At 49.2% G+C, this 26,229-nt stretch overlaps 2 protein-coding genes across 3 annotated transcripts in view; one reads left to right on the forward strand and one right to left on the reverse strand.

Annotated features, from left to right (window-relative positions):
• PAK6 (p21 protein (Cdc42/Rac)-activated kinase 6) overlaps positions 1–1,690 on the forward strand; it is a 16,289-nt gene extending 14,599 nt beyond the window's left edge. For both annotated transcript variants that reach the window (XM_009868736.1, XM_009868737.1), the window contains one exon: positions 1,523–1,690. In XM_009868736.1, coding sequence (XP_009867038.1) covers positions 1,523–1,690 — 168 coding nt within the window. The remainder of the gene's footprint in view (positions 1–1,522) is intronic.
• A 7,495-nt stretch (positions 1,691–9,185) lies between these two features.
• The window catches only part of PLCB2 (phospholipase C, beta 2), a gene marked incomplete at its 5' end in the record, with an annotated part of 34,504 nt that continues 17,460 nt past the window's right edge, over positions 9,186–26,229 (reverse strand). The window contains 19 exons of the mRNA XM_009868738.1: positions 9,186–9,458; positions 10,068–10,154; positions 10,496–10,553; positions 11,606–11,701; positions 13,689–13,765; positions 15,287–15,455; positions 15,683–15,893; positions 16,924–16,977; positions 17,579–17,675; positions 17,772–17,857; positions 18,675–18,779; positions 19,041–19,140; positions 20,423–20,587; positions 21,032–21,186; positions 22,212–22,336; positions 22,759–22,843; positions 23,726–23,822; positions 24,528–24,625; positions 25,068–25,239. Coding sequence (XP_009867040.1) covers positions 9,186–9,458; positions 10,068–10,154; positions 10,496–10,553; positions 11,606–11,701; positions 13,689–13,765; positions 15,287–15,455; positions 15,683–15,893; positions 16,924–16,977; positions 17,579–17,675; positions 17,772–17,857; positions 18,675–18,779; positions 19,041–19,140; positions 20,423–20,587; positions 21,032–21,186; positions 22,212–22,336; positions 22,759–22,843; positions 23,726–23,822; positions 24,528–24,625; positions 25,068–25,239 — 2,310 coding nt within the window. The remainder of the gene's footprint in view (positions 9,459–10,067; positions 10,155–10,495; positions 10,554–11,605; positions 11,702–13,688; positions 13,766–15,286; positions 15,456–15,682; positions 15,894–16,923; positions 16,978–17,578; positions 17,676–17,771; positions 17,858–18,674; positions 18,780–19,040; positions 19,141–20,422; positions 20,588–21,031; positions 21,187–22,211; positions 22,337–22,758; positions 22,844–23,725; positions 23,823–24,527; positions 24,626–25,067; positions 25,240–26,229) is intronic.

Here is a 26,229-nt window from a genome sequence, read left to right on the forward strand (position 1 = left end):
CTCTCAAGAGTTTCCAGCTTCGCGGCTTTCAGGGCTGCGAAGTCTGCTCAGTGGCCAGAGCAGGAGAGCACAGGACAGGCAGGAGCTCATGGAGCGGCTTTGAAGATGAGCTCAGCCTCATGGTCTCTCGTGAAAAAGTGGCAGTGACATAAGACCCACAGTGATTGCCTTTCAGCCCCCGCTTGGAGCAGCCCTCCTTTCATTTCAGCCCTAGCCTCTGAGATCAAATAGCTTCTGCAGCATCCCGAGCTATCCAGCCTTTCCAATTCATCAGAATATCTGCAGCTGCTAAAACTGAATTATTTAACAGAGTAGGCTGCTGAGCTAACAGCCCGCACTCAAACATCAACAGCCTCTCTTTGCCTTTGCAATGCCAATTAGAATTTCAGGGTCACATTCTGGACGCGGTGCTTGTGCTCCTGAGCTGGTGTAAAACCAGTTCTGGTTTGGATTGCACGCCTGGCTTGGTGAGGTGACCCTGTGAAAGCCAGAGCCATTTGCAGGCTTGCTCTGCTCCACTCGTTCCTGGGAAGCAAACTGGCTTCCAGCTGAGCTCGGGGTGGCCGGGCTCCACGCTGTCGAAGGGGGAGCTCAGCACCAGCCCCGGATCCGTCCCTGCCACTCTCTGCACCGGGTGCTGGGTGCGACGGGTTAATGGGACACCCCCTGGGAGAGCCTTGGTGGCTTTCCTGAAGCAGAACTAGATTTATTGCTGTGGCATGATGTGCCTTCTCCCTGTAGTAATCACAGGGAAGTCAGTCAAAAACACTCATGAAACAAGCAGTAGCGCAGCATGAGCAATATCTCATCACCTGCTTCTAAGTTAACCAGAGCTGGGAAAGTGCCCCCGATCTAAAATGGATTTAATTAGTGGCATTAAAATAAATAAACACAAGCCAAGTTCATTTTTTATTCAGTTTTAATGATGCAGTGCCTTTAAGTGATCCTTGGGTCTGGGTACTCATCCCGCTTCGACATAGCTTTGAAAAGACAAACCTGCCGAGGTCATTTGGCTTTTCGGTGTCCTGCCCTGCAGTTTCTTCATCTTCTTGTACCAGCAGCATCAGGTTTCCAAACACTCAAAACCTAGTTGGGAATCCTATTTAACTACTTCTTCCACAATCTGCTGGGGGTAAAAGAATCAACCCTTCACACCCAAGTGATGTGCCTCAGGTAGCAGGGATTCTGTGGAACTTTTCAGCGAAATTGCAGAAAAGATTAAATAACAAGATGGGAACCAAAACTAACTGAGATGGAAGGATGTGGCAGTCGGTCTTGTCTTAATTCGCTGTGCCTCATCAAAAAGAAAACCCCCAGTGTAAAGGCTGTGCCTGCCAGGGACAGAGAGTTGTGACTGTGGCATAAAAAGCACGATATCTCATGTGATTTTTCTCCGTGAAGGCAGGGTTGCAGAATTGAAATGTACAGGATCCTTTTTAAGCAAATCTACTGCGGCAGCCGGTTGTTGCGTGAGCTGCTGCGGGGTTCCTCGCCGAGGCTGACTTGTTGGTTGTTTTTTCAGACCTCCCCGGTTCTGAGAGACTTCTTGGAAAGGATGCTGACACGGGACCCGCTGGAAAGAGCAACGGCCCAAGAACTTCTGGATCATCCCTTTTTGCTCCAGACGGGACTTCCAGAGTGCCTGGTCCCCCTTATCCAACAATACCGGAAGCGTACCTCTACCTGTTGACTTTACCTAAGGGGCAATGCTAGGAAAAAGTAGTATTTATTAAAAAAAATCCACTGACATATCAAGAAGCCAGGCAGTCCCGTCCTGTGAATGGTGCTCGGAACTTGTCAGCGATCATTGGAGAAGATGATTGTGAATATTGTCCTTGCATTCTCAGCCTTTTGTGGCTTCTCTTTTGCTGAAGACAATCAACACATACTGGATCCAAATGAGACCAAGTATGTCTCAAGAGTAAAGCAGGCGGCTCGTGGATCGCTCCTTCCGAAGAACGGCTTTTTGAAATCGGAGTCTGAAGTTGCGCATCTGAACGTCTGCGAGTTCCTGCCAACCTTGGCTGCTGACTACTGAACCGGAACTCTAATTCCCAGTCAGAAATGTGATCGTCGTTTCCTTAGTTGTACACTGGAGCCTTGCGCCGACTCGAACGTACCTTGTGGGGCACACACCCCTTTAAATTCTCAAACAATGCACAAAGACTTTATAATTTTTTTTCCTCCGAGAATTTTTCACAGAAGATTTTAATTTCCTTCGGCTGAGCGTGGACCTAGAAAACTGTACATATTTTCCTGGGGGGCAGATGTGATCTGTATATATTTGTCTCTGAGCGACTCTCTTGCATCGACATGCTTCTCTTTTGCTGAGGGAGATGTGCGGTTTAGTGGTCGATCTTGAACCCATTTCATGAAATTCACTTTTTGGAGCGGGGAGCCCTTGGGTACGGGCCTCAGAAGAGACTCTGGGAAGACGGATGTCCTTGCCACCGGGAGCTTCTGGTTGAAAATTCGCAGCGTGCGACACCTCCAACGCTGGCGGTAACGGAGAATCTGCCGAAACCTGTTCTGTGCTCGGGTTCCAGGCACCTTTCCTTCCGAGTCCCTTCTCTCAAGAGAGGCTGAGAAATGCCACCCCGAGACAGTTGTCGGGTGACACCTCAGCAATGCTGGAGGAGGCTGAAAGAGTTTCCCGTGTGGCTCAGGAGAGATTTTTGTGCTCGTGCCAGGCGGGTTGTCGAGCCTCCGTCTCGCCCGACTTGGTGCTGCAGGACGCGGGGAGAAGAGGAACTTTTGCCGTACGTCTTGTTATTGGTCTGCCCTTCCCCGACCACCCCTTTGCTGATACATTCAGAAGGTTATTGGTTGTCTAAAGAGCTCTTTCGGGTGTTTTGAAATAGATTTAGATATTTTGTATGATACACTTTTGACCAGTGAGATAGTTGAGGTCATTGGACTCTAGATTGGGATGTGACGTTGTACAGTGATGGTGTGTATTGTTGTGAGGTCTCAAGAATATAATCTTAATGTGTGGAATCGGGATCCTATTTTGAAACTCCAGATACAAATTTATTGAAATTTAAGTTATTCGTGGGACAGTCCTGCTGTCTCAGAAATTAACCTCATAATTACATTTTCTTCAGAAGATGTTAACGATCTCTATCCTCTGCTATTTGCTCTAGTTAAAGATCCTGCTTCAAAATTGAAGCCACAGTTGATTACTTGAAGTAATTTGGGATGGAATTCACCTGCACTGATGCCAGCCGTCAGGCGGTGGGCGACTGGTCTGTGGAGCGTACGGGTTGGGTTGGTGGGTCGAGGCGAGAGGAACCCCTCTGGAGACTAAACAGTCTCCATGATCTCAGATACCTGCCAAAGGACGAAATCGTTGCCTCTCCATCTGGCTCTGCTTGTGGCCAGGAGAGAGGTCGTAGGTGGCTTGCCTAGACTGGATGTCTAAGTTTGGGGCTGATGAATTCGGATGAAATGAATTAATTTAGCTCCTCCTTGGCTGCACTGGAAAATTTTTTGATGTAACGTGTTTCGGAATTCCAGATATACGGCTTTTTTTTTTTTTAATGCAAAAGAGCAGGCCTTTGAAAAGATTTATAATTTGAAACAAATGATCCTGCTCGTCTGTAATTGTGAATCCTTTGCACTCGTGTTTTAAATTAAAGTAGATCTTGATTTATTCATAAGCCCGTTGTACTGCCGAGATGCTTTAAAACACGTCTATAGCTCAGAGATGTATGGGAAGCGTGAACCCTGAAGTCTTGTCTGGCTTCCCTGTGCTATGGCTGCGTGGCTTTTAAACCAAGAGGAGACTATAGCCGAAGCCTGGATCCTGAAACAAACACTTCTTGGAGACAGGGATGACAGGTTTAATGGTTTACACCATTTAATGCTTCAGCTCAAGTGTGACTAAACACAGTGAGGGAAGTCTCTCGAAAGATTGCATTCGAGTACCTTATATATCATTACCATATCGGTGAAAAAATACCCCCAAAAGTATCCACCTTCCTGTCCGCTATAGACCTGAATATTTGATTCTCGTGTTTCTCTTCTCGCCATCCGTGTGCGGCGTCTCACCAATTAATCGCCCCATTGCTTAGCTGAGTGTGGAATCAAATCTAAATCCGGAGGTAAACCTAGAGCAGTTAAAAGAGTGAAGCTCTTGTCCCCGGGGCCAACAGCTCCTTCCCCCAGAGCCAGGCAGGACGGCTACGAGCCCAGCAGGTTTGCAATTTGCATCGCAGCAGCACCGCGGAGCCAGGCTTCTCATGTGCTGAGCGATCCCAACTACGTGACACTGTGCAGCCGCTCCTCTGACGAGCTCGCAGCCTACTCCGTGGGTAATTATGCTTTCAGATGTTGGTTTCTCCGACTGTCTTTCCGTGGATGCTTTCAGCGAGGTTACACTCGTGTCTCGGGGTTTTCTGTGGTTTCGTGTCATGTTTCACTCGAATCGTTCCCTTTTATTCCTCGTTCCTGTCAGCCTCGCTGGTACCGAGGTGCTTCCGCGCTGCCGCAGCCCCGGCAATCAGCTCGCAGGAGGCCTTTGAAGCTGGCAGGTTGAATTTATCTGAACAATTTGCTGGATCAAACAGGGAGCCTGTGACTGCTGTCATCTCCCAATTGCGCGTGTCTGTGCCTGTATGAGACCTGCCCTCCTCAGACAGGGCTCCGTGCCATCCAGCAACCGCTCGGTTGTTTCAGAATGGGACAAACCCTTCTCTAGAGGCTCCTGTTTTGTAACCAGCCATGGCAGGACACAAGATCAAATGAAGCTCCCGGCTTCTAAGACGGTTCCGTCTGGTGAGAGGAATCCTGCGCTTCCCTCTGTGGCCTGGGGAGAGGATTTTGCTCTATAAAATGGGGGTAATAGTAAGTAGAAAACCTTGACCATGTGTGGGGCAGGGAGAGCGTCTCTGAAATGCAGCAGCAGCCGTGCAGCAATTCCTTCTGTCGCAGCAGTGGTCACGTCGGCACCACAGCTTTCTCACGGAGGTAGAAGACGATTTTGGATAATTCAGACCAAACTGAGCCTGAACTGTAGCACTCGTCTGGGGGCAGTTTATAGGAGTATCTAGGGCAGCTTGCAGAACGCAGAGCGGCCACGAAATGCTTGAAGGCAAAGTTTCTGGTAATGGCAGGAAAGGGAGAGAACTGCCTGCACACCCTGTCCCTTCTTCAGTCACAAAATGGGGCACTGGGGATGCGCAGACTGGAAGGGAACGAGTTACTGGTGCTTACAAAGAGGCGCGGATGGGCAGGCGTTTGTTTGGAGCTGCGAAGAGACATCAAAGGCTTCTCCTAAGCGTCCGGCTGCCAGGGCAGTGATGACAGAAACAACACGAAAGCAGCCCCGGCTCCGTGCCTTTGCGGCTCTTTGCTTCTCCGTGTTTGGGTGACAGCATCACAGTCGTAAGGATCCGCATCTCTTCACCACAGCAAATCCATCTGCTTTAGCAGTGACCTTCGGGCTTTTAGGCGCAACTTTAAAGTGCTCCGAGAACGTGAAGGGCGCGATGACAACAGAGGTGCTGAGCGCCAGCCGGCCTGCCAGGAGAGGCTGGGGCACTACTCGCCCTGACTCTCCCACTACTCCCAGCTTCCACTAGTGAAGAGGCAGCAAGGGGGAGCTTTCCTCCGGGTTGGGCTTCTCATCTGAAGTGTGGGCTGTGTTAGTCTTTTAGGGTGTTTGTGGTTTTTTTTTTTTCAATATTTTTTCTTTCCTTGAATGTCAGGGTTGAATAAGTATTTTGGGCCAGAGGGTTTAGGGGTAGAGATTTAGAATATGCCACCTAAAAGAGGACAATGGGGGCAGACTCCAAGATTGTGCCTAAATCTGCTGCTGTTCAGTATCTCACCGGGCACTGGTGTTGTCTCAAGGACCATTGAATTTGTGTTCTGTGCAACAGCCTCCTTACAGAGACCGCTCTGATCCAACTGCCACGGCACCCTGTGCTCAGCAAGCGTCCTTGCGGTAAGAAAATACACAGAGAACTGTTCCAGGATGGCTGAATTGTGTGGGGAGAAACCCTGCAGGGCAATGGGGAGGTGCATTTCTCCTCCGGAGGACATAAGTAGCCAAACGCTGGCGTGGCTCTTGTGTGGCTGGAGGGACGGTCAGAATTCATCACGTGTTGTGTGAAACCTGTTCAGTAATGGTCGGTTTGGAGCCTTTAGTTGCTTTTGCCCATCTCTCACCTTCCAGAGTGAACCAGCGGAGGCTGGTTCGCTGCAGCAGGGAAGGATGTTGATGCAGAGTGTGGGCTGTGCTTCATCCAAGACGTGTCTTTGCTTTAGTTAGTGATTCTTCTCGAACAGGGCATTTACAGGACTTGTATTTTTTTTTTAGCACCGAGATGTAATCTGTGTCAAACACTCGTCCTGTTTTTCACGAAATTCTCTTATCAATCACCTGATAAATCTGTGCCAGTGCTTCATCGACCAGCAGGGCTGCACGACAGGAGCTGTGGCGTGGTGCGAGGGTGCAAGTCATCACGGCGTGTTTGCTTCCTCAGGTTTCCAACAGCAGAAACTATTAATGACACGCATCCAAATTGCTGAAGTTAAGTTTCTCTTACATTTGTGTCATAGTGGAGCTGAGCTATGATTGTTTTCTGAGAAGTCCACGCCTTTAAAAAAGCCTCACGAAGAGCATTTTAGTCTGGCCCTGTTTCAGCCCTTGGTTCTGTCGTTCACAGGCTGGCTGAGCGCAGCTGCTCTGCTCGGAGAACTGTGGTCTTTAGGTGGGGGAGTCAGGGGAGAAGTAGAGAAAACTTCTTCTGAGAAGAAAGAAGAGAAGAAAAGAAAACTTCTTCAGAGCCTCGGGCCCTGCTCTTCTGCCCTGCCTTTACCTGCCTGGCTGTAACAGGCGTTTACCCTGGTGGGTCGGTCCCTGCAGGGCTTTGAAGGGAAAAAACATGTACTTTGGTGGGGTGGGGGGGGCACCCCTTGGCCACATTTTGGCCCAAGCTAGGAGTCTGGGTTCCCGCTAGAGAGATGAGATGAATTCTCCTTTAAAATAAACTCTGACAAACTTTGCTGGAGGGGTTTTGGTACAGACTGGGTGGCTGAAACCAATGGCAAACCCCACTGAGCAGAAGATAAATGCCCAATGCCCTGTGAAACACAGTCAGAAACGGTTCTGAACGGCTCCTGTGACCAGCGAGCTCAGGGGAGCGTTGTGAGTTTGTGTTTGTGCTGCTGGGAAGTTTGCACTTACCCCCCACTCCCCCCGCTAACCCCATTTCCGAGCCCACCTGTGATCAACCCTTGCCAGCCTCCGTGCGGAGAGCAGGGGGCTAACGAGCGTGGGCTCCAATTTGGAGCTTCCAGCACCGCCGACTGCTTCCAGTCCAAATATTAAACTGCTTCCTGGCTGCGGCTGTACCTTGCTGTGATGTTTGTCGTCTTTATTTCTGAAAGCCCTCAAACTTCACAGCGTGAAGTGAGACTTCAGGGATGGAGGCTGTTCTGTAGAAATAACAACACTGATCTAACTGGAGCAGTATTTGACCTCTTCCTGAAGCCCAGCTTCAGTCCCGGAGCAGCGAAGGCAACTGCCGGGTCACTTGTACGGCTGCACGGTTCAGGAGCAGTGTTGGGACTGTGATTTGCTTTGCGAGAGCAGGTTATGAAGTACTATAAGGAATGGAATGAACTAGTGCAGCAGAGAATGCATGTGAGAAGGGCATTATGTTTAGCAAACCCTCCCACCTCACTGTATATTTAATAGCTGAAGAAGTTGAGATTGAGAACAGTGAGCACAGTTGGCAGAAACCTCTGGGCACCCAGTGCCTCTATTTATTAACACGTGCAGACATCAGGCAACGTTTGGGACTTGCTCCCGTAGCCACTAACTGTAACTAAAAAAAACAAACCACATACTTTTTTTAAGAAATGCAATGTTTTATTTTTTCTTCAGAAAATAAATAAGTCAGAAATATACAATATATAACTCCAGTACTATGTTAACACGGCAGGGGAGGGGAAGCCTCTTCTTGGACGTCAGACCAGGCTCGGAACATCTCGTCTCTCGCACCTACTTGGGCTGGTGGTTGGTTGGTTTTTAGCAGCACTTCAGAATGCGTTTCTCAATCTAACTGTTCGCAGGGAACAACTCCTGCATGCTGTAAATGAAGTCACTTTTTCAGAAAAGCCAGAAACCTGAAGAACAAGGTGAGCAATTAGGGGGCACTTGACCATCTTACGCTGCTGCCTGGGGAGAGGAGGGAGAGTGTCCTCCCCAAGGTCCTACCGACCATGGATAGTTGAGGAGTTTGGTTTTCCCAGCAGCAAGGCACTGATTCTGCTGAGCCCCCCGTTGTCATTACCTGGGTTGGCAGCATCTAGAAGAAGCTCCAGAGAACTGCTTTCTGCTGCCCGAGTGGCTAATTCAATGGGTTTTCTTACGGGCTGTACTCAGCTTGGTATGTAAGGGAAGGTTACAGGTGCTAAAACTGGCTGGCTCTTTATCTGAGCAAAAAAACTATTTTCAAACACTTGGGAACTTTTGTTAACTGCTGTTATCCTTGTTACCCTAAGCCCATAACACAGAACTAATCTAGCGTGAGGAAAAAGTTTCAGTGAAACTCTACAATATGTCAGACGGCTATAGATGAGTACTCTGCAAGTGTTTTTGTGGTGGCTGGAACAAATCACGAGGCTCTTTGAACCTTCACAGTATGTATTATAATTGCCCAAAGAGCCTGCTCAAGACTGGCAGGGGCTGTGGGAGATTGGAATCCAGATCTGAGAACTTGCCTGAAGGCCTGTGAGAGTCCAAGTTAGGATGAGGAGTGAGAATCAGCCCCTGGGGCTCTCGGTTCCGTCTTGTTCTCAGGGCTCTAGCTCCAAGACCGTGAAGAGGTGCATGTGATGAATGATGAGGGAACTCAACTTGAAAAACTGAAGTCTGAATCCGGACTAAAACAGTAACGTAGATGCTGATGCTTTTCTTAAGCCACAGGCCCTGTCCTGCTGCCCCAAGACCTCCGTGCTGAGGCTGTGGAAGCCAGGAGGAGTGTGGCACTCTCAGAAGGGTGAGCTCTTCAGCCCACTCCCAGTATCCAGGATACTAAAGTAGTAAATGCCTGAAGGATTTCAGGAGTTCCCCAGAGTGGAAAGGGATACTAGTAGCTTGTCAAGCTGGTCTTTAACTTCACTATATACCCCCATAAACCTTGAAATGGAACAGTAAGGAAGGGCAGCCTCTCTCAGAACCGGCTTTCTTCAATCTCGACCTCTGTTTCAGATCCTGGGGGCTCAGTCATGGCTATTGTGAGCCTTGACACCTCTGCCACGGGCGTCTTTTCTTCCAGTTGTTCTGTAGAGCCTTGTTCTCCCTCAGGAACACTCTGAGCTGCTTCCTCCTGAGTCTCTGGCATGCCAGGAAAGCCTGCTTTTATGTAGCTCTTCACCACCTCCTGCACCTCCATATTCAGACTTCTCAAATTCTCTTCATACTCTACCAGTGCCTCTTGCTGGAGCTGCAAACAGAGACCTCAGATCATTCTCCAAGCACTGAAGGTAAGCAGTCGTCAGGCTGGGAACAGTATAAAAACCTGCTCTGGGAGACCAATATGATGATCTCAGCGTTGTATTGACTTGTCTCCACCCCCCCCAGGCAATCTCTGGCTTCCCTGAAGATGAGTGCGGGGAGCATTGCCGAGCTGCACCCCACTTGGATGGATTGAGACTTGCACGGACACTGCACATCACCCTTGAGAAAGCATGAATGAGTTTTGTGTGGTCTGAGAGTTCGAGGAGCTCAGGGATGAGACTCATCCCCTTTAACAATGCATTTCCATCACACTTTAACTTTGGGGGGGGGGGGGGGGGATGATTAGATGAATGCTAGTGCTGGCACAGGCAGCGTAGGAGTGCAGCACCTCTGACTTAGAGCTGTGTAGGCTCCTGCAGAACCACTTGCTAAGTCATTCATTTTCTCAGCATGCTGAGCAGTGGGTGTCTGAAGTGTGTGTGTGGAGGCTGAATGTAGCATTAATTAAGGAATGTGCAAGGAAGATTGATTCCCTCTAGTTTTTTTGGATGTAAGGTGTAACAGCAGTGACCCTGAGCTTCATCTTTGCCTTTACCTGACTTTCTCTCTCCTTGATTGCTCTCAGACTATCTGCCTGCTTCTCTTCCAGTTTCTGCTGATACCTGGCAGCCTTTTCTGTCACCTTTAAAAGGAACAAATTAAAAAAACCAAACACACATCCATTCAATTTTTCAGATAAACAAAGGCTTTAGCCACCCCAAACATTTAAGAGCAAGACGCAGGGTTACAGAGCACACGATGCCCTCACGGACCCGCGGGGTTTCAGCAAGGGGAGCACCCGTCTTCGGCCACGCTCGCCTGGCTGAATGACACACTCAGGCTTCTCCGTGCAGACGCAGTTTAACGGGACTGAAGCACCTCGGGGAACACGTGCCGGCTCTGTGAGCCCTGCTGATGTACGCAAGACACCCCCACTTTGCAGACAACAGAGATGCTGCGGCAGATTCTTACGGAAGAACTCACCATCTTGATCGTTTGCACCACTTCCTGAATGTGAGAGTTATTAATTTCTTTCTTCAACCTTTAAAGAAAGGAAATATATAAAAACCTATGCACCATCTGTTATTTTTTGTATAAAACCTGTTTATCAGTTCGGATGAGGTAAGTCAGTAAGACAGGACTGCTGGTGCCCACACGGAGACGCAGGTGCGTTACGTTCTCATAGCATCCTCCCACACCGAGAGGCTGCTGTAGTTTTAGTAAAGGCAAATAAACCACCATTCAAATTTGACTGCGACAGAAGCCAAACCATCGGATGCAGAAATCTACTTTTTTCAGCTTGGCAGGCACCAAAAGGGCCTTGCTTATGAGCAGGAAGCAAAGGAGGGAGCGTGTCCTCGTCTGTCCCTCTGAACACCTGAAGCTGATGATGAATACCCAGGCTCTGCAGCAGAGTATTATTGTTGTAACGAGGACTGGGAAGGAAGGCTGCAGCCATTGTACACCCAAACACCTCTTAGCTGACACGGCTGCAGAAACTCATTGCTAACGGCTTCCAGAGAGGCTGGGCAAGCCGTGCTTTCGATTCCAGGGGGAGATAAATACCCACTGAGGCACGAGGGGAGCCTGGAAGTATTTGGAAGTGCTCTTAGGCTTCAGCTGAAGTGACTGGAAGGTGTGAAATCACGTCAGCCAGAAGTTTACGTGCCACATAAGAGAGCCAAAGAGGCCTGACGTGCCATTAAGAGAGACAAAGAACACGGGAGGTTTGTCTTCAAGGCAAAAGCTTCTCCATCTCTAATGGCCCCCTCACGTTTCCTAAGGCTCTGCTCAGAGGTCCTGTAAGCGAAGCCCGTCCAGTGGCTGCTGCACACAATCACTACGGGAGGAAGCAACTGCGGGCATGAGGGAGCAGGTGTTGGGCTTCGCTGCGGCTGTGCCTGTGTACTGGAATGCAGAGGAGCTACAGCTGCCAGGCCAGGAGCGAGGGCAGGCAGCTCCCCTGGCCCCCAGCTCTGCCGCTGCCTCTGCGGCCGCTTTCAAAGGTCTCCCTGCTGTTGGCAGCGTGCGGGGCTGCGCTGCTCCCCGCTAGCGTTCTGTGCACGCAGAGCCCAGCAACATCTCCCCCCGTACCTCTCCTGAGCCGCCTTGTCACTTGTGTTCCTCATCATGGCTTGGATTCGGTCCACTCGCTTTGCCTCCAGCTTCTTCTTAATGTCTTTAATATTGCTGCGGAGAGAAAAGAGTGCGGCGAGAGATTGGTCCAGTTACAGACCCCAGAGACTGAAGCAGCTCTCTGCACTTGCTCTCTGGAGCACTCTACTGTCCAGAAAAGCAAAGTTTGAGTGACTATGCAGCAGAAATCCCTAAGTCTTAAAAATATTTTATGTCCTGAATTTTTTTTTTAAAAGGGAGTCATAAGAAAGGAAGAGGAAAAAAAGATGTGTTATATAGGCTGTACTGTATGCCTACACTGATTTTCTCTCAGGCAGAAGACTTGCGGAAAGTATTTATGCCTGTAAATGAGAAAAAAAAAGAGAAGAAAGAAAAAAGGAAGGTGAAGCAAGCTACAAGGATGTGACTTGTAAAGCTGAAACCATAAACATAAACAATTAAAAAGCATGTGGATCAACCAGTAGGAAAGAGGAAAAGAACAAACCCCATAAAACCCAAGAGCTGTGCCCTGACCAAGGCAGACACGGCAATCAGCAATGGCAACTGTGGGCCAGAGAACACAACGAGACTGACTGACGACAGCGTAGGGTGGGTTTTCTCCTCCTCCAACTTCCCAGTTTCCAGTCTATCCTCCAACTTTTATGCATTTATCTCCCAGGAGTGTGTCGTAGCCTTCAGCTCTGCTTTTGGACTTCCCAGCTCCTCGCCCCAGAGGGACAGAACTTCACTCGGGCGCTGTGTGACAGAAGTTCTCCCCGAGAGCCTCGCCGGGTGCCCCACACTTCTCTTCGGAGAAGCTGTGAGTAATCACTCTTATTCTTCTTCTCCATACCATTCATGATTTTACACACTTCTGTCACATCCCCCTCACTCATCTGTTCGCCAAGCTGAGTCCTATTTAATTTGGTTTTTGTGCAAAACAATTTTTCCTCACGGCACACTCTTCTTGCCACCCCCTTCTTGCTCTTTCAAAGCTTTTTGTGCAGACGAACATACTGAAAAGGTGACTGCACTACCGAGACACATCTCGTGATGTAAGACTGACTTTGAATCTTTTTTCCCCCCCATACAATTGCAAAAATTCTTTTTGCCACTTTGGCCACTGCAGAGCAGTGACTGATGAGCTGTTTGAGAGGAGCCACCACAGCTGAAGATCTCTTTCCCAAGAGCCAACAGCTCGCCCCTTTGTGCAGCTGAGCTATGGTTGGGTTTCTTTCCATTCACATTATTTTGTATTTATTCACGCGGAATTGAACTGCAATTTTATTGTCTGTTGCTCGAGGTCTTTAAACCTTTCTAGAGCTCCTCACAGCCAGCTGTCGATGTGACTGTACTAAACGACTTCATATTGCTAGCAAACCATTACCCAGCTACTCGACCTGTTTTTCTCAGTCTTGTGTGAATCTGCTGAACAGCTGAGAGAAACAGAGTCTGTCTTGACGGAGGAGACAAGAAAAGGAAGCTTTGCCTGACTTAGCAACCGAAGGCTGAGAGAGGATTTAATGGGAAGGAGGAATGAGTGAGGGTTTTAGCTTGAGGACAAGAACAAATGGATAAATGCCTGGCGAGAAATTGGTGAATTGATTCTGCCAGTTTAAGTGAGTGCTGGAGCCAAGATGCTCAATTCAAGTAGAAGACTGAGCTGATCAGTCCCTGGCAGGGCCGTGCGATGTACTGACTGCAGCAGACAGAGGCGACATCCACAGACCAGCAGTCTTATTTCCCACCTCTCTGAATTGCTCAGCAGAGGCTACTTACTGCAGCTTGAGCATGAGAGCCCTGTTTGGTGCCTCGTGGCAGGAACACTGCTCTGGAGATCCCAAGACAAGAGCTGTCTTCTCACCACTGCCACCGTGTAACAGTGTGAGACCCCGTGTCACATCACTCTGCCTCAGTTTCCCACCAGAGTAAAAGAAATGCCTCGTTTCCCCTGTACTCACTCACTGTCCGCAGCACAACGCTTTGGGATCTAACAGAAAATGCCGTCCCTGGTAACAGCCAGGCGTGATGACTTCGTTATTCAAACAGTGAGTACGTTTACCTTTCTGATGACTCCTTGAATGCCTTCAGCTCAGCTGCCTGCTTCTCTCTGGCTAGCTCTGTTAGCTTGGAAACTTGCTGTTCGAGGGATGAAAACAAGATGAAAACCAAAGAAGCCGAGATGAGACACAGCACACCATCCCTACCTAATCAGCACCACGCTCAGCTTTAGCCCTCCCTGCACTCAGTTCCAGGGGCTGCGTGCAAACCCATGGTCCACACCGGGAGTCCAGGTGTGCGCACAGATTGCAGGCACCGGCTCCTCCCGGGAGGAGTTATCTCTAGGGGCAGCTTCCAGGAGGCAGCACCAGATTCATGGTATTTGTGGGGAGGTGGCAAAGAGCAGAAGAGCTTCTAACTTGCCAGCAAGGGCTGGCAGGAGGACAGGCTCCTGTCTTGTGGGAGCCCCTGGCAGAGGGACAGCCTGCAGGAACACCCCGGCTGCTGGGCTACGTGCCGCACGGCGGGAGCTCATGGGGTTTATTTCCTTTGTGTGGCCTTGCCCACTAGATCTCACAGTCTCTGGCAGTTGTGAGACAAAAATGTTTCATTCCTTTGGCTTCTCTCTCTGGTGACAAGCATGATTTCCAGGTAAGCTAGTTCTCAAGAGGCAGGTTTGTGGGGGTTTTTTTCCCCCTCAGGTTGGTATATGTGAGACCAGCCAGTCTTGCAGACAGCTTGCAAGGTGCTTGTCAAGCCAAAGTACACCAGGGAATCTAAGACTTAAGGCATACGATGCAAACTTCTTCAGGAAATAATGATAGGAAAAGGCCTCCAAATCCTGGAATCACCTCTGTCACTGGAACAGATGGCATATGCCACGTCTGTCATCACAGTCTTGTGGGCTGTGTTTTGTCTCCAGGCACTGCCGTGTCTTTTGCTGGCATTTGCTTAAGGTGGGGAGCCTGAGGGGGTGGGAAACACTGACACACTTGCAGGGGACACTTACTTTGACTTCTACTAAGCCAAAGAGTAAACCACTTCCCAGATCTTGAGAGGAATGAGAACCAGCCCTGCTGCCAGTGCTGAGGGTGGTCCTAGGAGTGACCATCCCTCGCAAAGCTTTCATTTTCTTAACACCAACGCAGCAGTGCCGGACACGGAATGCTCTGGGGCGCTCCTCAGTCCCCACACCGGCTGAGCAGGGCTGCCCCCGCGGCCACTGGTGAAGCTGCAGGGCTCCCACATGCCCGAGTGTCACCTGAGCTCTGCTGGGAGCCGTGAGGAGCGTGCTACAGCCTCACGTACCCGAGCTCCCAGAGCACCTGGCAGCACCCCGAGACAGTAAATGCCACATTAGCCCCAAGCTAAGCTATCGGACAAGTTTAAGGAGGTAGAGCCTGATGTGCTCCAGAGCAGTGCTGCTCTAATTTTTTTCAAATTGCAGACCTATAAAAATGTTCCTACTGCACTTTTATAGCTTCTAACAAATAAGCATCACTGTCTACATTCTCCATTATCTTGCAGGGACCTGATGGTTGCTTTGAGGGGTTGTCTTCTGTCCTGTGGCCACACTTCCAAGCTCACAGTTTAGTGAAGAACTTGGTCTTTCAGGTGCTCTCCTTGGCTACCTTTTCTGTTGAGGCTTGCAGTCCTTACCTCTGTGGCATGCTGCTCTTTCTTTCTTCGAATCCCATCATAGTGTTCCTCTCCCAGGCGGATGAGGTCCATCTCCAGCCTCTCTCTCAGTTCCAAAACTCGGTTATCAACACTTTCTGCTATTTCTACAGGATTTGCACACGTACCGACGTCACCCGTTGTCAAACTCCTGCAGAAGAGATATGGCAGCTGTGCTGCTTCTAGAGCTGCCGACACAATCCTGACCTCAGTGGGAACACCCGATGCCCTGGGAGCCCAGGGCAATGTGGATGCTTACACCACTCCACGCTCCCTTTGGAGAAAGGAAGCCCCCGTTTCTCTTGGGAATCCCTCTGCTTTGGTTTGAGGAGTTGACCCACAGGCCAGGCCCTGCTGGAGACCCTGTCCTGCATTTACCTCTTCTTCTGGGTCTTCCTGGTGTGGATCATCCTTTTCTTGCCTCCATAGCAGGCAGCCTCCGAAAAGAGCACAGAATATTTCTGCAGCAGCTCCTCCCTCCGTTTACTTCTTTTCCGCTCTGGCTCCCTCAGTTCCTTCTCCTGCTTCTTCAGCAGCTTCAGAAAGAGCTTCATCTGCTGCAGTTCTGCAAGGCTGGCTGTCTGAGGCTCTGCAATACAACATAAAGAGAGACCGTTTTCTCTCTCCTGCATTTCTCAGCCGGCTGTGATGCCTTTTGGGGTCAGACAGATTTATTTTCCTCCCTCTTTTCAGCGTTACTTGCAGCTCAGTTCCCTCTCTGGTGGCTGTGTGGCACAGGGATGGCCAGAAGAACTGCTGCCTTTTGGTATTTGGGCCAGAGGAACACGCTGGTGGTGATGTGATGCCTCACACCATTTTCCTCTATTCTAAGTATCCCAAAGGTTAGTCGGCAGCTCTAATTATAAGGGAAAAGCTTTGTTACTTCATTATCATTTTTTAAAAAATCCTAAGTTATAGTAACAGGTGCTTTCATCCCTTCCTGTTTCAATGCCTGGCATTTCTTCCGTTGTGAGGAATAAATGAAAGCGCTTTTGAGGCAGATGAAAATGAGAGGGGAAGGATGTCTGTGAACTGTTGGAGAACTTGTTATCTGACAGCAGCAAGTCAGTCAGATGCAGTTATCTGTGGCAGAAAGGCCACATGGAGTTATTAGGGGAAGTAACTTTTTCGGGGAGGCTGTAGGTGTGTCTGCAACACAATGCTGTGCAGGGTCAGCTCATATTGAAGAAACTGAAGAGCACAGCTTAAATGTGAGTCTCTTAGTCAACGAGTCAAGACTCTCAAACCAGAGCCTGCTACGCTTCCCTGTCACAGGATAAAATGACAGAATCGTTCAGGTTGAAAAAGACCTTTAAGATCATTGAGCCCAACTGTGAACCCAGCACTGCCAGGTCCACCATTAAAGTATGTGATGCCTTTCACGAGCATAGATACTTCAAGTAATCATACCTCTGTTCCAGGGAACATTTTTCTTTAGGAATAACTTCTAAACCCCAAACTTAATGTACGTAACAGTCACAGAATCACAGAATCATTATGGTTGGAAAGGACCTCCAGGGTCATCAAGTCCAACCTTTTTCCCAGCATTCATCTGGCAGCATATCCTGAATGCAACAGGTTTACTCCTGTGCCCACGTGAACAGCACAAGAGGAGTTACCTGCCAGCCGTGCCACTTCTGTCACATTTTCATCCTTGGTGGATGTCGCTGCTCCTGAAATCACCAAAGAGGTTCCTGTTTATGTTCTGTCTTTGGGTTAAACATAGACAGTGAAGAGCTCACCAACAACACAGGCCACATGAAGGATATTGCTGCGAATACAGAGGAATCACCCAAGCTGCTGAGATGCTTAAGTGCTTGGGAACTTTGTTAACATGCACAGCAGAAAGGGAACAAGGTCTGCTAGAGCCCTCAGTGTATGTGCAGGGTGGCCCAGGAGCGCCGTCCCAGCCCAGGCCGTTAGCCCTGCCTCGAAGGGGAAAGACAGTGCTCGTGCTGGTTGGAACTTCAGCTTGTTTCCTGCTATTCTCAGTACACACCTGAGATTATTTTTCTGGTGCAGAGTAAAAGCATGACGCATGTCACACTCATTGCAGCCCAGGAGTCAGGGATAACTGCAACTTTTGCCGTTGAAAACAAGCACCAGAACTGAAGTTGGCCCGTGAGGTTCCGATCCCTTTCCCAAGGATCTTCGCCCTCAGCATTCCCTTTTTCCAGTCCTCTGAGCGTACAGGCTTTCCCTTCTCCTTTTAGTTCTGTCATGTGCAAGGTACGGTTAGAATAACACACGTTCACCCCACAGCCACAGCTTTACCTGCAGGCCCGTTTGGAAGAGAAATGCTGAACCTCCCAGCGGAGCCTGGTATCCCATTAGTTTCAGCAGACGGGAAACTCCTCTGCATGCCAAACCTCTAAAACAAAGAGCAGAAGTAAATCAAAGCTCCATTATTTCAGGCTGAGTCCACACAATACGTTTTAGAGACAACGACAGAACTTGTGGAACTTACCTCCCCCGAGCCATCTTTTAGCTTAACCGACAGCCTGTCCTGCAGACTGAAGAACTTGATGGGGTTAGAGAGAGCAATAGTCAGATCTAGAAACAAAGAGGGGGTCTCTGCTCAGGTTATCAAATAACTCACTGTTCTCTGATTCTCCCTGCCTTCGGCGTTCCTTTCTGGCCTAGGACAGGAACTTGTGGAGAAGGGGTATTTTGTATTGGCTCCCTGTAAAAGGCTTCCCTCTGACAGCACAAAGGGAAGGGATCGCCTTCCCCTCAGTCCCTTTCTGAGGTGACGGCTCACAGCTCATGTTTAGGGCAGCAATAAAGTGGAAAAGAGCACACTGCTCCCAAAATCCAAAGTCAGGTTAAGATTTTCGTAACATGCACAGCTCCCTGCTCCAATTCTAGTCCAATGCTGTATAAACCTGGTCTTTTTTATGAATGTGTGTTAAACCCATCAATTTCACAGGTTTCCCACCATGAATAAGGTTCATTTGTATGAACACAGGGAAATAAACATGAAAAATATTCACAAGAACTCCTGTAGCCAACACTGTTACACTCTGCATGGCTTTGCTCACGGCTGTTAAGAAGTTTTGCTGTTAGTGCCTCCAGTGGGGCTTCTTTCCCAATCCATTTCTCTCTGTTTGATCATCTTCTTTTTAATCACCGTATCTCAGCACCAGCAAGAACCTCCCTCTCTTCACACAGGGGAGAAGAATGGTCCTATGCTCTTGCCAGTCCCTGACAGCTCCCTCCTCGTCACTCCAGCAAACCTCTCCCTGCCTCTGAAGAAAAGCAGTACAAAGATGGACTCATTCCAAACCAGCTCTGGGCTGGAAAATTGCTTCTGGGACACAGTTTGGACCAAGCCAGAGCACGTCCCAACACGTGTTCCCAGGCGCCGTACCTGCCCAGGCATCGGGGACGTAGTCCTTTACTTCCAGGTACACGAACAGGGAGGGCATGGTGAGGGGCATGTTGCTTTCGCTGCGGAGACACACGTGGTGGTAGCCTGCAAGCAGAAAGCAGAAGAGGTCACGGTGACAGAATCGCTGTCCCTTCTTGTTCCTGTGCTCCAACAGTAAAACAAAGGCTGTCTTTACAGCAGGGCATATATTACTGTGGAATTAAGTCAAGGCTACAATAGGATGAATCTGAAGCTTACAGGAATGGAGATTAAGCAGCAAAATGTGCAGATATTCTGTCTTGTTCACAGCTTCCAAAGGGTAGTTCTTAAGGGCACAAAAGCTGAAGAAATTTGCACACAATTTACCTGAGTGCACTGCAGTAACAGGAATGACACGGTGGCCAATGAACTTCCCCCCTTCCTCCCAAGCCACAATTTTGAGAGAAGTCAACTCAGGCATCATGATCTAAGGAAAAAACAGAGTAAGGCTCCAATGTCCTCACCTCTAACTCCCAACAGCACGCTAGCTTAACTAAGCAGAACTTTCCTCTCTCCTCCTTCCAACCAAACGCTGCCATCTCTCCAAGGAAGTCACTGCCTTGTTCTGCATCTTGTAATTTCAGGTTACAGTGTATCCCAGACATATGTGAACTCACAGAAACCCCACAAAACAGAGGTTTCCCCGAGGAGAGACGGCACAGGATCACAGCAAGGCAGGTCACGCGAATTAAAAATGGGGCAATGAACCCTCCAAACCTCAGCTTCCATGAAGTGATTCACCAGAGAAGGGAATGAACTTGGGAGGATAACTTAGCAAGCACGGTGACTTCCAGACATAAGTGAATTCACAGAAACTCCACAAAACAGAGGTTTCCCCGAGGAGAGATGGAACAGGATCACAGCAAGGCAGGTCACACAAAGAAAAAAATGGGGCAATGAACCCTCCAAACCATAGCTTCCATGAAGTGATTCACCAGAGAAGGGAATGAACTTGGGAGGATAACTTAGCAAGCACCGTGACTTTGCCATAAGGGCTCTTGCCTCCCTCCTCCCCCATCTTCTTCTGCCATAAAAAGAACTACAGATTTTTCTGCCAAAACTGAAGCCTGGGAAGTGTTTTGTGAAACGAGGATACTATTTATCCACCACATCGCAAGGAGGCTGAAAATATCTGCTGCTTCCCAGTGGCCTCGACAGCGGTGAATTGCATAATGTGCATTTTATCTTTGTGACTTACTGCAGAAAGGCCAAACGTTACTGTCACCTTTGACTTACCCTCCCCGTGCCCTGTGGCTGCTCTAGTGACCACTGAACTCTTGCGGACAAAGAGGGCAGCTTTCCGTATTCTGGCACAACTGAAAACCTCCCCCTGGTCCCGTTCCCTTCCCTGTTGCTCATCTGCAGTTTACCCACAGCCCTGCAGTTCCTTTCTGCTTCCTGGTGCTTGAAGTTTTCCAAGCTGATTAGTCAATTCAGCCTGAAGTGCCTCACAAATGGGAGACTTTTGATGCCTGTTATTTCCAGAAATGCTCCCAGCTGCGCCTTGTTCTGCTCGGGGAAAGTTCTTTTGGATACCTTTGTTTGGACATTATCTGAGAGCAACACGTAACTCCTTGTGTGTCTAAAGCCAGGACTGAGACCTCCAGAAGGGAGTCCTGTCTGTTGTCACTGCCCTCTCAAGAGGCAGTGCTTATGCCTGACAGGATCTTGAAGGATTCTCTGTCCAAATTATTATCAGATGTTACTACCTTTTCAAAAACGAAAGCCTCCTCTTTCCATACGGGGTTAATAGAATTGGCAGTGGAGGTCAGTTTGGTTCTGTATTTGCATTTTGTGTCCCTTGGCAACCCCAACAGCTCTACTTCCACATAGGACTTCACGCTGCGGTCAGAGAGGAACTGACCAGAGAGTATCTACGAACAAGCAGAAAAAATTAGCGACTGCTGAGAAGAATAAAAGAGAAGAGCCCACTCATACCTTCACCCCAGAGTCTCTCCCACCCCAAAACATATTTTTTGCTGCAGCTTCCAATCCACAATAGGCTTTGCTTTTCTTTTACCTCCACCCATGTTTCTTGCTTCAGCACTTCCTCCAACCTCCTACCTCCCCATCGTCACAGCCTTGGCTTCTTTTGCGAGGCAGATGCTAATTTTCCATTTTCATGCAATGATGATTAATTTAAAATAGTAAAAAAGACTGGGAGTTGGCATGGTAACACTCTCCCGCAGGACTCTGTGGGTTCATTTGCCGCTAAGATCTCTACTGGGTAATAAATAGCGGGGACAGAGACACCAGTCACGTGCGCGGTGCCAGGAACGTGCTCTCAGGGGAGGAGCAGCCCCATGGCTGGTACTTGCCGTGACAGACAGGGTGCTGGCCACCACCACGTCCAGGCGGTCCACAGAGAACGGGTCGAACTGCTTGTCCGGCCGCCGCATGAATTCGTGCTTGAGCAGATAGCCACACTGGCCGTTGAACTCGAACAGAGCCATGTTCTGCTGCATGGGGACATCTGAGATAGAGGAACACAACGAGAAAAACGTCTGCGGGACCTCATCAGGTGGCTTGTGTGCTACCAGCGAGCTGAAGGATGCTGTAACTTTTACAGCCCCTGCTGGCCAAAGGCTCGCAAAGCTCTTTCAAAAACTAATGAAGCCTCTCAGCACCCTACAGGGAAAAATATTACAGCAGCTGTTGTAAGAAAGGTAAGTGGTTTGCTTATGATTGCACCATAAATCATGGGTAGAACTAAATTAAAACCTCCTTTAAGTACACGGTATTTTGGGGTGTAAAGTAAATAGTTGTGTGAATTCCTCTGCTCCTTCCCCCTTTCATTTTGGGCCTCCTCCCATCCCACCTTCTCCTCTGCCACGTGAGAACACTGTCTTGTGGTGTCTGCACCCGTCTTCAATGTCATCTCCTCTTCATAACCAATCCCTCGCTCTTTCTCTTTTAAAGCTGCTTCTTTTTTTATCTCGTACTGACCCTACGGCTAGTCTCCTGAGCTCTCTCTACATGAGACACCCCTCTGAGGGAGGAAAAGGGGTAAAGAATAGCTTTCTCTGGAGGCTCTTCTTTCCTCCTCACGCTGGCTGTGCAGCAAGGGAAGGCCCTTCCCTGTTTAGGTCAAAATCCTGGAAATAACAGCACGGACAGGCCAGCCCTGCAGCCGGATGGCGCTCTGCCTGCTGCCCGGCACAAGAGGACGCAGCTCGAGGAAGGGGGAGCTTCTGCTGCGCTCGTGCACGTTATTTAGCTTGACATCACGTCGCAGGACAGAGACAGCACCAGCCCGGGACGGCAGCAAGTTCGTTTATGTGTGTAGGCACAAGCGTGCAGGACGCTGCACGTCAGGTTTGTGCTGGGCCTAGAAAAGCGTTTCTGGTCTGCGGGAGAGGGAGTGAAAGATGACCACCAAGTCTGGGAGACACGCACAGAACGAACGCGTTCGGGAAACGGCAGCGAAGGAAGAGAAAGCGAACTCGTCGAGCACGCAGCCTCGGCCGCTCAGGAGCTGGAGGACAACGTGACACTCACCCATGGTCTGGAAGTTGAGTGCCACCATCTGACAGCCCACGTTCCAGAACATCTGGGGCATGTAATTAGAGGAGTCCATCCGGGTGCCTTTGGGGTAGATCCGGCTCATCTGTCGCTTGTTATATCTGCAGTTGCTCTATTGGAAACAAGTCTGGAGCACTCCTCGCGTACCCTGTGGCTAGCTCACGTATTTGGATGAGGAAAACTGTTGAAGCTCTGCTACCAGAGCCTTCCAGTCAAGAAGGGAGGCCCTAGAAACAATAAGCTCCTTTCCCATACCCTTTCCACTTAAGGGCAAGCATCTGGCAGCCTTAGTGCTCCCTACAGTGCTATTTATCCCACCAGGAATCTCTCTGAAGGGGGTCCCAAGCCACCCTGGAAGATCCCACGTCCCTAGTACCCACACGCTTTGTATCACTGATGAAGAGTTTAACAGATCCTGAAACCAGAAGCCCGTTGGATGTACCCCAAGCACACCCAAAGCTTTAGATGAGCTCTCTTACTCCAACCAACCAACCACACTGGGCAAGGGTTGCCAAAAGGATACTCTACAAACTGCACAGGGAACTTGGTTAATAGATCGTAAGCCTTCAGCTCCGTGAAGGAAGAGATGACGTAACTCCGGTTCTTCTCTAGGAACAAGAGGTAAGAAAGCATTTAGAAGAAAGGCATCCCCAGCCCCCCATTCTGTGTGTGGGCACTGAGGGACCCCAGAAGCACTCAGCCCATTTACATCCACTTTCCACCAGGTACCATCTCCTATCAAGACCATTTGCCTTTCTCTGGTCTCCCAAAAGAAGTCTGAACAATAAAACCCCATCAAAGGTGATTTATGTTTACCAGGGAGACAACGGTTGCATATTACAAGGCAGAAACTTCATGGAGTAGGGACAGAATTGGCTTGCAAAGCTGAAATGGCAATAATTTCCCCCATCTCTTCCTGGAGTGAATCCAAATACTCAAAGTCTTGCACAAAGTTATTTTGTCAGGTTTCCCTTTCTTCACTCCCCTATTCTTTTCTTTGTCCTTTCTTTCATCAGTCAAACAGCCCACTCAAAGCTAGGCCCAAACGCAGGAACTGTCTAGAGGAACCTACTGAGTACAAAGAAAGGGTGAGCACTGTCAGGGCTTCAGAGGTCTCTCTGCCCAGTCACCACAGGCGAGGAAGGTCAGTCAGGCATTAGGACAAGCTGGGCTCAGCCCAGCCCTCAGAGGCAGCAAAGGAAGCCCACAGAGATGTCGCTGGCCTCTGGGCTGTTTCTTTTCATCCTCCCTCTTGCAACTGGGAGCCATATCTGACATCAACCCGTCTTCTCCTTACCAATTCCTTACTGCAAGGAGCAGGGCAGAAGGGAACTGTTTGTAACCACGTGCGTGTTGTGAGGGAGAGAGAACACACCAGGGAATGAGCGAAAGCAAGTCACAAAGACAGATGGAGAACAGCCACATGTGAACGCACCACTGCCCTGGTGGAACAGAAACACGGGATTCTGAAAGGCCGGAGCTTCACTTACGGGCAGAGACTTCAAAGGAGTCGAATTTGATGGGCTGGATGTAATTAACCAGGCTGGACATCTCCTCGTACGCTGTCACTTCCAACCCAGCAGTGCCCTGAGCAGAAGACAAAATCCAAGAGAAGACAGATGAAGAGCCTTTCTTAGAGATGAAACAAAACACATCCAGGCTTCACAACGTAAGAGCTCTGGAGGCTGCCCTGACCAGAGCACACCAGTGTCTTCGGCTTCCTGGTCAGCGTGGTGAAGGGCACAGATTTTCTAGTGAGCTTGGAAAAAAGAAAGCGAAGCATTCGGAGAGGGGTCAGCATGTAAGAAGTCCTGGACCCTTTTTAACCTCTCAAAGCACAGAGTCAGGGACAGACTGGGGACATTATCTTTCCTCCTCTCCAAGTGATACTGGGGAGATGGAAATGGGAAACGGATGTTTTTATTCAAGGGAATGCTGATCTCCTCTCCCTTTTAGCAGCAGCACTTTATATTTTGGTAACACCTTTTGCCAGATGAAGGCTAAGGCTCTCCAAACAGCCTGCAGGCAGACGGTTATCTGCAAACCATGCAGAACATCAAAGGCAGAGCCAGAAATAATCACTCTTCTGCCATATTCTCTGTGCCTGCAACATCATTTCTCTTATTCAGTTTCTTCCACAAAAGTCATGTTGCACCGGGGAAGGATGGTCCCCAATTGGTCACAGCACAGTTCACCCCCCCTTTGCATTCTGGGTTCATCTCTGTTCAGCAGAGAAATCTGAGGCCAGAAAAAAACCAAACAGTAAAGCAACAGAAACAGCAGTGACAGCACCTCATCTGACTGCATCTTTTTAATTTCTTCTTCATCCAGGTTTCCAAGATGTTCATCCTCCTCTTCTGGTTCCTCTTCAGCCACATCACCTGCCCAGACTAAGTACACACAGCCCGCATCAGGAGTACTGACCAGCAGGACGCCAAGACAAGACATCGCAGAGGGCTGGCAACAGAGCGCTCTGCAAAACCTCACAAGCACGTCACCAGGACCAGTAAGTGAAAGAGTCACACAATTTTATCAGCCAAATCCAAATCCAAAACAGCACATCAACGAGTTACCAAGTCCTGCAGCCCCAGAATAGGCAGAAGAGGTGACCGACAGGCAGGGTGTAAGTTGATTGTCTCTTTTGGTTGGAATGACGTGTTTGAAAATATTCTGAAGATCCAATTTCTCTTCCAAGCTTACGCTGCTTCTTGAGGTAACTGAACCCATGACTGGTACTGGCTTGGGTCAATCTAGTATTGGGTGATTTGGAAGGTCTCCACTGGGCCACTTGCTCATCTAGCTATACTGGTCCCATTTTCCCTTCAGACCTACCAGTATCTTCCAGATCCACAGGGGTTGGCTGCTCGATGATTTCTGGTTCCACATTCCTCCCTTTCTTCAAAGAGTTCTGCCTCTTCCCAGATATAGATTGGTTCTTTTTGTTCTTAATCAAGATCTTCCCTAAGAGATCCTGAGGACTTGGCAGAGGCACTCCTGGCTTCAGCTGCAACAGATAAACTTCACACTGAATCTTCATCACGAAGAACTCACACACTTATCTCCCCTGTGCCTCCCAGCACCACTCCTCTGGCCTTTCACTGGTGCATGGACACATCTCTCACCCCCGGGTATACTTTCATTTCTCCATCTGCTGGCACATCCCACTACACATCTATGCTGATTTTTTTCCTAAGACTTCACCTTTGGTTTCAGACCAGCCTTTTGCACCTCTCACGTTCTGCTGCCTGCACGTGCCATGCTGTTCCCAGCCACATCCTGCACCACGGCTAGAAAAACATGGACACGGCCTGCAGGCATCCCCACACCTCTGGCTTTCACATTCCACCTACTGCGCTCATTATCCCAGAGCCTCAGTCCTAGATCAGCACTCAGGCCATATTTAAACATTTTGCCTGCGGCAGATTTGAAAAAAAAGATTCCAGAGTAGGTGGCTCAAGACAAGGATGTGTGACTCAGATTCTGCTTCTAGGTCTGCACTCCCCACACAGACAGCAACAGGCCTGTTAATAATTTAGCTAATACCCCAAACTGTTTCTGCCTCCACCACACACCCTCTTTCTCCCCACTGCCTGGATAAAGACATGGGTCTCAAGGGTGGGAAACCGCTGATTTGCTCACTGCTTCTTTTCAGCTCTTCTTTAGATCTTGGTGCTTTAAAAACAGATGTTTGGGCTAAGTGTCTCAACTCCCCCCCTCCAGCACATATCCCTGTATCCCTCATGCCCAGCAGAACACAGGCACCGCCCGCTGTTTGTACATCGGTGTCCATTCGCAAGTTGGAAAAGGAGGCTGGTGGGCTGAAACAGCCACGTGCACAGGGATCACCAAAGATGTCACTGTGTCCACAACAACACATGTTTGTACAAGGAAGCTGATGACCCGGGTCAGGCAGATCGGGAGTTTTACTCAGCTATTCTGAGTACAAAGCTGTGTGTGTCACTGACCTGCCAATCTGTGCCGGGAAGGGAATGCT

This window comes from Apaloderma vittatum, unplaced genomic scaffold, assembly GCF_000703405.1.
Source record: "Apaloderma vittatum isolate BGI_N311 unplaced genomic scaffold, ASM70340v1 scaffold9824, whole genome shotgun sequence".
Lineage (NCBI taxonomy): Eukaryota > Metazoa > Chordata > Aves > Trogoniformes > Trogonidae > Apaloderma > Apaloderma vittatum.